Source organism: Sinocyclocheilus rhinocerous, unplaced genomic scaffold (assembly GCF_001515625.1).
Source record: "Sinocyclocheilus rhinocerous isolate Xijiao unplaced genomic scaffold, SAMN03320098_v1.1 scaffold320, whole genome shotgun sequence".
Classification (NCBI taxonomy): Eukaryota; Metazoa; Chordata; class Actinopteri; order Cypriniformes; family Cyprinidae; genus Sinocyclocheilus; species Sinocyclocheilus rhinocerous.
In genome coordinates, this window is record NW_015638606.1 from 311,645 (window position 1) to 320,927 (window position 9,283).

Genomic DNA, 9,283 nt, shown 5'->3' on the forward strand with positions numbered 1-9,283 from the left:
TCCAAGATACTGGAGAAAGTTGTATTCACACAACTGTACTCATTTTTAAATTTACATGGTCTCCATGAGGTATTTCAGTTTGGTTTTAAATCCCTACACAGCACAGAGACAGCCCTATTGAAAGTTTTTGCTTACCTCTCAGACTTAATACAGCCATATGCTCCGTCATGGGGACTTAGGTCCGCTGACCATTCATTGTTAGTTGTCCCTCGTGTAAGGCTGAAGAGCAGGGGTGACTGTACGTAAAAACATCCAAATTCTATAGCGCCACTTTTGTGTTGCCTTGAGGAAATTAAACCCTGGATGGCAGTAAATTTTTAAAAATTTAACGAGGATAAGATGGAAGTTATATTGTTTACTCCAGGGGGGACTTACTGTTTTTAAGCCTAGCTTAAAAACCTACTTTTATAGTATGGCATTTAATACTGTGTGAGAGCTGCTATTTTATTTTATTTTACATTATTCTATAATATTTCATATTTTTTTAACTTTGTTATTCTATTTGTCATATTGCCTTATTCATGCTTGTACAGCACTTTGGTAAACACATGTTGTTTAAAAAAAAGTGCTTTATAAATAAACTTTGACTTGACTTTTAATATAAATATTTTTAATATAAAATAATGTTTCTAAAAAAAGTGCTTTATAAATAAACTTCAGGGCAATCGCTTAAGTTCATAAATCAGGCACACAGTAAGCGATCTATAGATGGTGACAAAGTAGAAAGACATGCTGTAAGTATTCTCAGCAGAATCAGTGATGTAAAGACCCAGGGACCCACTACAAAACGTTTTTCAAAAATATTTTCTCAGTAACACTTCATAATAACTTTGATTACAAAAATAAAAAAGGTTTAATAACATTATATATTGAAAACCTGATTATATAATTAGGAAATGTCATGACAATCTTTAATGGAATTTCTATGTGTTTTATGCCTATAGGTCTACATCTTCTCATTTGACCCCCTTCAGTTTCTTCATGGACCCCTAGAGGTCTACAGACCCGTTTGAAAACCCTGATTTTAAAGGAATAGTTCACCCAAAAATTAAAATGCTGTCATTAATTACTCACCCTCATGTCGTTCCAAACCTGTAAGACCTTCGTTCATCTTCGGAACACAAATTAAGATATTTTTGATGAAATCTGAGAGCTTTCTGACCCTGCATAGACAGCAACGCAACTGACACGTTCAAGGCCCAGACAGATAAGGAAATTGTTAAAATAGTCCATGTAACATCAGTGGTTCAACTGTAATGTTATGAAGCTACGAGAATACTTTTTGTACGCAAAGAAAACAAAATAACGACTTTACTCAAAAATCTTCAGTTTCTTCTCTTTTATTAAATTAAGGTTGAACCACTGATTTTAATGATGTCCTTACTACCTTTCTGGAACGTGGTAGCTGTATTGCTGTCTATGCAGGGTCAGAAAACTCTCGGATTTCATCAAAAATATCTTAATTTGTCTTCCGGAGATGAACAAAGGTCTTACAGGTTTGGATCGACATGAGGGTGAGTAATTATGACAGAAGTTTTATTTTTGGGTGAACCATCCCTTAAGTCATAAGAAGATGTATTTTACAATATTGTATTCATTAGTGTTTTTTAAAACTGTCAAGTGAAGAATTACATATAATAATATAATATAATAAAGCCATAACATATAATAATATAATATTAATAATATAATAATATAATTGTAAAAACAACTGATTTTGATTATGCCCTTTCGTTGGTGAATACAGTATAATTATTAAGATGTAGTCTATCAATAATAACAGTTCTTAGAATGAAAAGTTGTATTTGCAGTCTTTTTGTGTATAAATTAAAAGATGTAGAATATTTTACAGAGGAGGCAACAGGACAAGTTGACACAAAGACATCTGAATGTTTAAATTGAATGTTTGGTTAAAATGGACAATAATACACTTAAAATAGAAATTTCGGGCTGCTGTGCTCTTGGACTGCTTTATATAACAGTTAACAATCTATTTTATCATTTTGTATATATGTTGGTCTACTGCTGTTAAATAATAATAATAATAAACAAAATATCTTTAAATTCTATTGCCAAGAATCCTCTACAATATGACAAGCAAGAAGACCTGCGCTTTGTTGAGTGTCCACCCAGAAATCCTCGCCACCGGAAACATGTAACATTTACAGAGTGTAAAGCGGAAGTCATAAAGGGTGGTGGAGCTCCGTCTGGAAAGCAAAGTGTCTTGTTTTACGATTTGAAAGTAACGGGTGAAAGGTGAGTGTATTTGAAGTTTAAACATGTAACATAAAACTTTCTTTTACAAGTTTATTAATTACCTCGAGGCTGCGGGGGGTGACATAAAGCCTATGTGCCTTGCGTTCGCCTGGATGCTAACCGGCTAGCCGCCCAAGAAAAACATTCACGGATAGAGTGAAACGGTGGTTTTGATAAATAATTAAAATTAAGCATTTCACCATGAACTTAAATAATTACATAATCTACTAAGTACACAATCGTGTGCCATTGTAACTTGATTGTGTTTGTTTGTATAAGAGGGCGGTGGCTAAAGCTAAAGTGTGATTAGCTCTTTGTTACCAGGCAACAGGTATTCGAAAAATGCAACTATAAACAAACTGTCGTGATGTCGCTTTTATAGCGAGTTTGATTTTATAGATGTCACATGTATTTCTGCATTTAATAAGAGACATTGCGTTCAATGCGCTGGGATAAATGTTAAAGATGAGTAACCAAACCTAATTAGCGATGTTTAATTCCCTGTAAATAAGCTATGTGATATTAGTTAACGCGTATTTACTGCATGGTAAAATGTTCAGCTGAACTTTTAACAAGTCAAAACAACTGCAACCAACTCGGCAACATGAAATTCAATAACTAAATCAGGAGGGGAGAGCTGGCATCATCTTGGCTGGATTGAATTTTAAAACCCAGCGGGGTGCAACGAATGTCCTGAGATACTGTTTCCCTTTCGTCGTTTTTATGACTTGGACTTTTTCTATTCTGGTGTGGTCAGATGCGGCGTTCTAAGCGAATGCGGTCGCCGGATGGCTGGATCGCGGAGTACAGCTGGGAGGAGAGAGTGGAGGTGCACAAGAGACCGAAGCGCAGCGGCGAAAGAGAGCGGCAGCTCGGCCGAACTCATCACTATAAGACATGCGAGAGGTAAGTGAAATTATTATTTTATTTTGTTTTAATTCAAATGGTATTGGACTGTTAGATTTGTTGTTGGCATGGAGCCCTGCCAGCTTGTTCTGCGTGTTTGCAGTGCCTTGAAATGATATGGTGACCTTGATTTCACCAACAACATGTTCCTGGATCAACATCCTCGTTGATCCTGGAACAACATTCCTATCAAACCAATCAGAATTGAGGGATAACTTTTCAGGAAATATCTGTTTTAGGCTTACAATCAGGATTAGGTGGTCTACACCCTTGTTAATCAGCTATCATTTCTCACTGTTTTTAGGAATAAATTATGGGTAGCGTTAGGTTTAGGGGTAAGTCAATATTTTTGGACCGTTATGTTGATCCAGGATCAACAAAAGATGTTGATCCCGGAACATGTCTTACTTGGCAAAATCACGGCGATCTAATGATATAGTGTAGCATGTTCTTGGATTTAGAAGCAAACTGTCAGGGTGACAAGTGCTGTATAATCGGGCCTGTCAGAGGGTCCCGATCGGTGCTTGCAATTCAGAGAATCCCATTGATGTAAAATCCTAATGACATTAGATTGCCAGTGGAATTTGTTCCAAAATTTTTGTAGTGAGATTAAGTTTTCAATGTCTGTCCATAGAGCTGCCACAATTGTTTTTTTTTTGTACAGTAGAAAATGTTAACAGCCGTTTACTTAGTTTTCATTTGACCCTCCCAGGCATTTTGAAATGCAAACTGAGAGCTTGTAAATGCCCATTCACTCCAAGAATGAGAATTTTATTAGTGCTCACACCAACGGAAGGTAACCTTTTTTTATTTATTTATATATATATATATATATATATATATAAGTGTGTGTTGCAGTTATGTCGTCTGCCCTTTTAAAGTTGCTATGAAATGAAATTCTATTTTCCAAATCATGTTTAATCTTATCGTGATGAATCATTCAACCATGCATTCACAATTTCATTTGACCTCATCATTTTTAATCAATGTCCTAACTGAATCTTCCAGTGAAAATGACAAACCCGCTTTTGCAAGCTCTCATTCATCTGTCTCCTTTTTTAACCATCTGCAATAGCATCTGCTATTCTTTAACAAAAATTAAGGACTGTTTTAAGTTTGATTTTCGTAAAATGAATCCGGATGGTATCCAGTTGGTGTAATACAGAACGTTCTGCTTATGTACTATAGGCTGACAGCTGTGATTTGGATCGCAAGTTGTTTAAATCAAACACAACACTCAGGCATCTTCCTAACCGATTTACTGCTGCAACATTGACAGGTTAAAGCATCACTTTCACTCATAACCGCTCTCTCGGAGCTTGTTTCTGTGGCTCTTTCTAAGTATAGCTTGCTCATGGACACTTCCCGTTCAAGAAGACACTTGATGCTTTCAGCACCCAGCAGATCACGATTCAGCATTCCTTATCCCCTGCTGAAAGGGTCGATAAATTGCAGCAAAGTTTATCTGTCAAAGATCTCATTGTCGTCATATGCACAACTGTGTCTTTTTCCTCAGTGTCTGATGTGTGTTATTGACAGTTGTCACATTAGCTCAAAGAGGCTGGAGTGGCGAGAGCGCAGGGCCAGAGAAGCCAGTCTGGAACATGGAGGTTATAAGGGTCGGGTGGACCCGGTCTGGGAGACGGAGAGGGAGAAAGACGGGAACCATTGCAGCCAGTCGTCTGCACATAGAGGACGTAGTCGACGCAGCAGCAGAGAGCACCAACGATCACGCCACCGCAGTCCCTGCTCAGACTCGGTAAACGATTTGTCAATATGTCGATTTTTACTTGAACTGATGTATTTGTTAATGTTTCGGAAGTCCAGATTTACCATAGAAACCATCTGCTGTAAACTTGCAGTAAGGTGGTCAAGGAATCAGTTGGTTGCAGAAATGGCTATTTGTTGATTGGATGAGGGTCTTGAACAGAATTAGCTGTTCTTAAGTGCACTTCAAAGAAAGTTGTTTCCTGTCTGAAAATGTGTTGCCATGTCTTTCTTCTGTAACACACACTATGGTGGCCCTGTGCCGTTGTTGGCGATGAATTTGAATTTGCTGCTGCCGTCGTGGCCTGGCGAATCACTCCCTCCCCTTCATCAACCCCCCCTCGCTGAATGAATGAATGATGCGTACGGGCCTGATTCTGACTGGTGTTTGATGGTGGTGATGATGATTCCCCCTTCTCCAGAGAAGTCATCGCAGGAAAAGAACCAAGAGTATTGAGGATGATGAGGAGGGTCACCTGGTCTATCACAATGGAGACATGCTAAGAGCAAGATGTATAGAACACAAACCTTTCTCTATATAACTGTCTGTTCTGTGTCTGTTAGTGGGACGATTCAGCCTACACTTGGGGGTTATAAGGGGACCTTTGAAGACTTCTAATATTAACCACTTTGAAATTAACTATCATACGTGAAACTTTAATTTGGCACAGACTTTTATATTCAATGAATCTGATTTAACTGGAATGAACTTGTCAAGTCCCTGTTAGTACTGTAAAATCTGTGCTTTTGTATGTTGCATCCTCCTGTCCCAAAGCTTTACTTATGACTGCCTCTTTATCCCGTTTATAGATGAGATTGTAGGGACTCTGGGCGAAGGAGCCTTTGGAAAAGTGGTGGAGTGCCTCGACCATTCAAAGTAAGCCTGATTTTTTTTACTTCTTTTTAACAGTAACTTCATTTACATGCACCCAAATAATCAGTTAGCTCAATCTGAATATAATTTTGGTCATATTGAAAGGAGTGTTATAGACCTGAAATAATCTGATCAATAAATATATGCATGTAACCGTTTAAGTACGATTCAAAAATTCAAAAATACCTTGCGCATATGTGCAGTGCCGTGTTGCCTATGTTTACCAGAGCCCTTTTATAATAAGATCTTTTTTTACATGCGTTTTACTTCTTACGAACATGCATATTTTAAAATTTTTTATTTAAATGTTACAAACAGGCCAGTGGAATAGACTGTATATTGACAAAATATTTGCTAAATAAGCTCTTCTGACAGTTTTCCCTTTAGGTATGTCATCAAGCCTTTGTTCATACGCTGAAGTTTTGTTGAAATACATAAATGTAAACGAAAATGTGAATCAGAAAATGCTAAATTTAGGGTTCATAAAAAACAGAACATTCAGAATCTGAAACTGGATTGTATTCATTCGAATTGATGAAAATGAATGCATGTAAACAATTTTTATTTATTTTTTTTCCCAGAAGTAATGAAAAAATGGCGCTGAAGATCATCAAAAATATTGAGCGCTACCGTGAGGCAGCCATGTCAGAAGTTGACGTGCTTGAGCGGATAAACTCGGTTGATGAAGAAAAGAGATTGTGAGTGTTTGAGTGTATTTCATTGTAGATAAATAAAAGACAAGGTCATTGTAAATAGACAAGGTTTTTGGCCATAATAACTTACCTTTACCTCTTTGCAGTGCTTGTGTCCGGATGCTAGACTGGTTCGATCACCACGGCCACATCTGCATAGTGTTTGAGCTGCTGGGACTGAGCACATATGACTTCCTGAAGGAGAATGGATTTATGCCCTTCTCACTGACCCAGATCAGGTGCATGGCAGACCAGATATTTAGAGCTGTGCACTGTGAGTATAGATGTATACATTTTTACTAAACAGCATCAATGCTACAAATCACTGTTATACATCATTTCTAAATATAGATAAATCACTTTTTTGCCACCAGTTCTGCATCTAAATAAGTTGACGCACACCGACCTTAAGCCTGAAAACATTCTATTTGTGGACTCAAACTACAACATTAAATACAACTCCAAGATGGTAAGTAAGAGCATAATGAAATGTTATAAACTATAGTTCAAAAGTTTGGGGTCAGTACGATTTTCTTTCTATTTGAAGGAAATTAATACTTTAAGCAAGGACACTTTAAATTGATCAAAAGACATTTATATATTACAAAATATTTACCGTATATTTCAAATAAATGCCGTTCTTTTGAACTTCTTATTCATTCTTTCATTCAAGGAATCCTAAAAAATGTATTATGGTTTCCACAGAAATATCAAACAGCATCAACCCCAAACCTTTGAACAGTAGTATATGTCTATAAGCAAACAAGTGTTGGTTTATAGTGAGGAGAGGATGCTGACAATAATGGTCAATATATTACAGAAGCGAGATGAGAGGACCTTGAAGAGGTTGGATGTGAAAGTTGTGGACTTTGGCAATGCTACCTATGACCACGAGCATCATACCTCTTTGGTGTCAACCCGCCACTACAGAGCTCCAGAAGTTATATTAGGTGAACTGTTTGCACTATTATTTATGCTGTCGTTTAATTCACTAAAATGTGGTCATGATTTTAACCATTGCAAAATATTGATCTCTGCTGGCAGAACTGGGCTGGAACCAGGCATGTGACGTGTGGAGTTTGGGCTGTATCCTGATTGAGTTCTATCTGGGGTTAACGTTATTTCAGGTGCAAAGTCATGTGTACAGGCTTTTTTATTCTACTGAATGCCTTGTGGCTTGATTTTTAAATGCAAAATACTTACAAAACCCCCTCTTTTTAGACTCACGACAGTAAAGAGCATCTGGCAATGATGGAGAGGGTTCTAGGCCCCATACCTGCACACCTACTCCAGAAAACCAGGTGAAGTATCATAACTTGAGACTAGGAGTTTGTGCCACTTGCTTATAAATAAAAGTATCTTACTTGATCAAAGAAATTCGATGTTTTTGGATTTTTCATGGTCTGATGTATGACTGTGCTTCGTTGTCAGGAAACGGCGTTATGTGCATCATGACAAATTGGACTGGGATGAGCACAGCTCAGCAGGGAGATACGTGAGGAAACACTGTAAACCTCTAAAGGTAAAGATCATGATATATTGATTATTAAACATTGAACTGCTTATTCCCAAGACCCCAAATCTTTATTACATTATGCTGCTAGTACTGTATCTTTATAAAAAGTTTTACTCATGTAAACCAGTTTATAATGATATCTATTGCCTCAGAGTTGTACTATTCATATGCACAAGTACAAAATGTTAAAGGTTTTAGAATGAAAACACAATGTTTTTTTTTTCTTTTTCTGAAATGATGGTTGTTTTCTGGTGTGAAATTCCTGTGGTCTTTAATTTTTCCGCCAGTAACTGCTCTGTATGTTTAATACTTAAATTAAAAGTATTGTGGACTACTAATTTTGGAGATGTACAGATGCCGGTATGTTACTGAGACATATTTCTGTTCGGGTAGCCTTGATGAACATAATATAGTTGAATCTTTGCTCCTTACTCAGCAATACATGTCCTGTAAAACCCCGGAGCACGAGCTGCTTTTTGACCTGCTGCAGAAGATGATGGAGTATGATTCATCCAAACGAATCACCCTGGAGCAGGCTATCGGACATCCCTTTTTCAACCTGTTAAGAAAAGAAAGAAAGTGACTTGGAGGCGACACAAAATGAACAATACTGCTCCCAGGGAGACTGCTGCTGACTGTATCAGTCTGCTTTAAGACTGCCTGCTTCATTACCTCTGTCCATATTTATTGTCAATTTGATTATATGGGCCAAATTCCTCTGTACTTTTGGCAAATTAAACTTGAATGCTCTGAATGCACAACATTTGTGTCTTTATTTTGTCATTCTTTTTAATAGGGAACGGACGTTCAGACAATGCTGCAATGCTGTATTTTTATTTTTATTTATTTTTTAATAGATTACTGCTTTTATAATGTCTGTCCTGCAGATGGCACCAAAAGGTCTGTTCTTTACAAATGCTCTTCTAGTTCTGCAGTCTTTAGTGCTGATGTATTTTTGGACTGAGCACATGGACCTCATGTGGGGAAAATCTTGAGAATTTGCAGGATGTAAAGCAAGTCATCTTTGCTGCAACTAAATTGTGTGGTTTTTATTTATAGACAGAAAGAAACGAGAGTTACTGCAATAAAGCACTAATTGATATTCAGAGCAGGGCCGGCCCAGGCTCTGTTGGTGCCCTAGGCGAGATTTTAGATCCCCCCCCTCCCCACCATACATTTTTTTTTCATAACTTTACTATAATATAACATAACATACTGATAAGTATAAACATAAGTAGCTAATAAATAAACAAATGTGACTTACAGTCACCT

The 9,283-nt window shown here is 37.2% G+C and overlaps 1 protein-coding gene across 4 annotated transcripts; it reads left to right on the top strand.

The window, feature by feature from the left end:
- The first annotated feature begins 2,135 nt into the window (after positions 1-2,135).
- Positions 2,136-8,790, top strand: LOC107749918 (dual specificity protein kinase CLK4-like). 4 transcript variants are annotated; one of them, XM_016565149.1, is made up of 13 exons: positions 2,136-2,256; positions 3,014-3,162; positions 4,702-4,921; positions 5,352-5,442; positions 5,740-5,806; positions 6,385-6,501; positions 6,603-6,769; positions 6,870-6,964; positions 7,316-7,445; positions 7,540-7,622; positions 7,717-7,796; positions 7,927-8,017; positions 8,448-8,790. In XM_016565149.1, exons 2-13 carry the CDS (start codon positions 3,014-3,016, stop codon positions 8,592-8,594), a joined length of 1,437 nt encoding a protein of 478 aa, XP_016420635.1. In that variant the 5' UTR covers positions 2,136-2,256; the 3' UTR covers positions 8,595-8,790. The 4 variants fall into 4 exon arrangements, with proteins under 4 accessions (XP_016420635.1, XP_016420636.1, XP_016420632.1 ...); XM_016565150.1 differs by having other exon boundaries at positions 4,714-4,921; XM_016565146.1 differs by lacking the exons at positions 2,136-2,256; positions 3,014-3,162 and having other exon boundaries at positions 4,186-4,921.
- Positions 8,791-9,283: the final 493 nt, after the last annotated feature.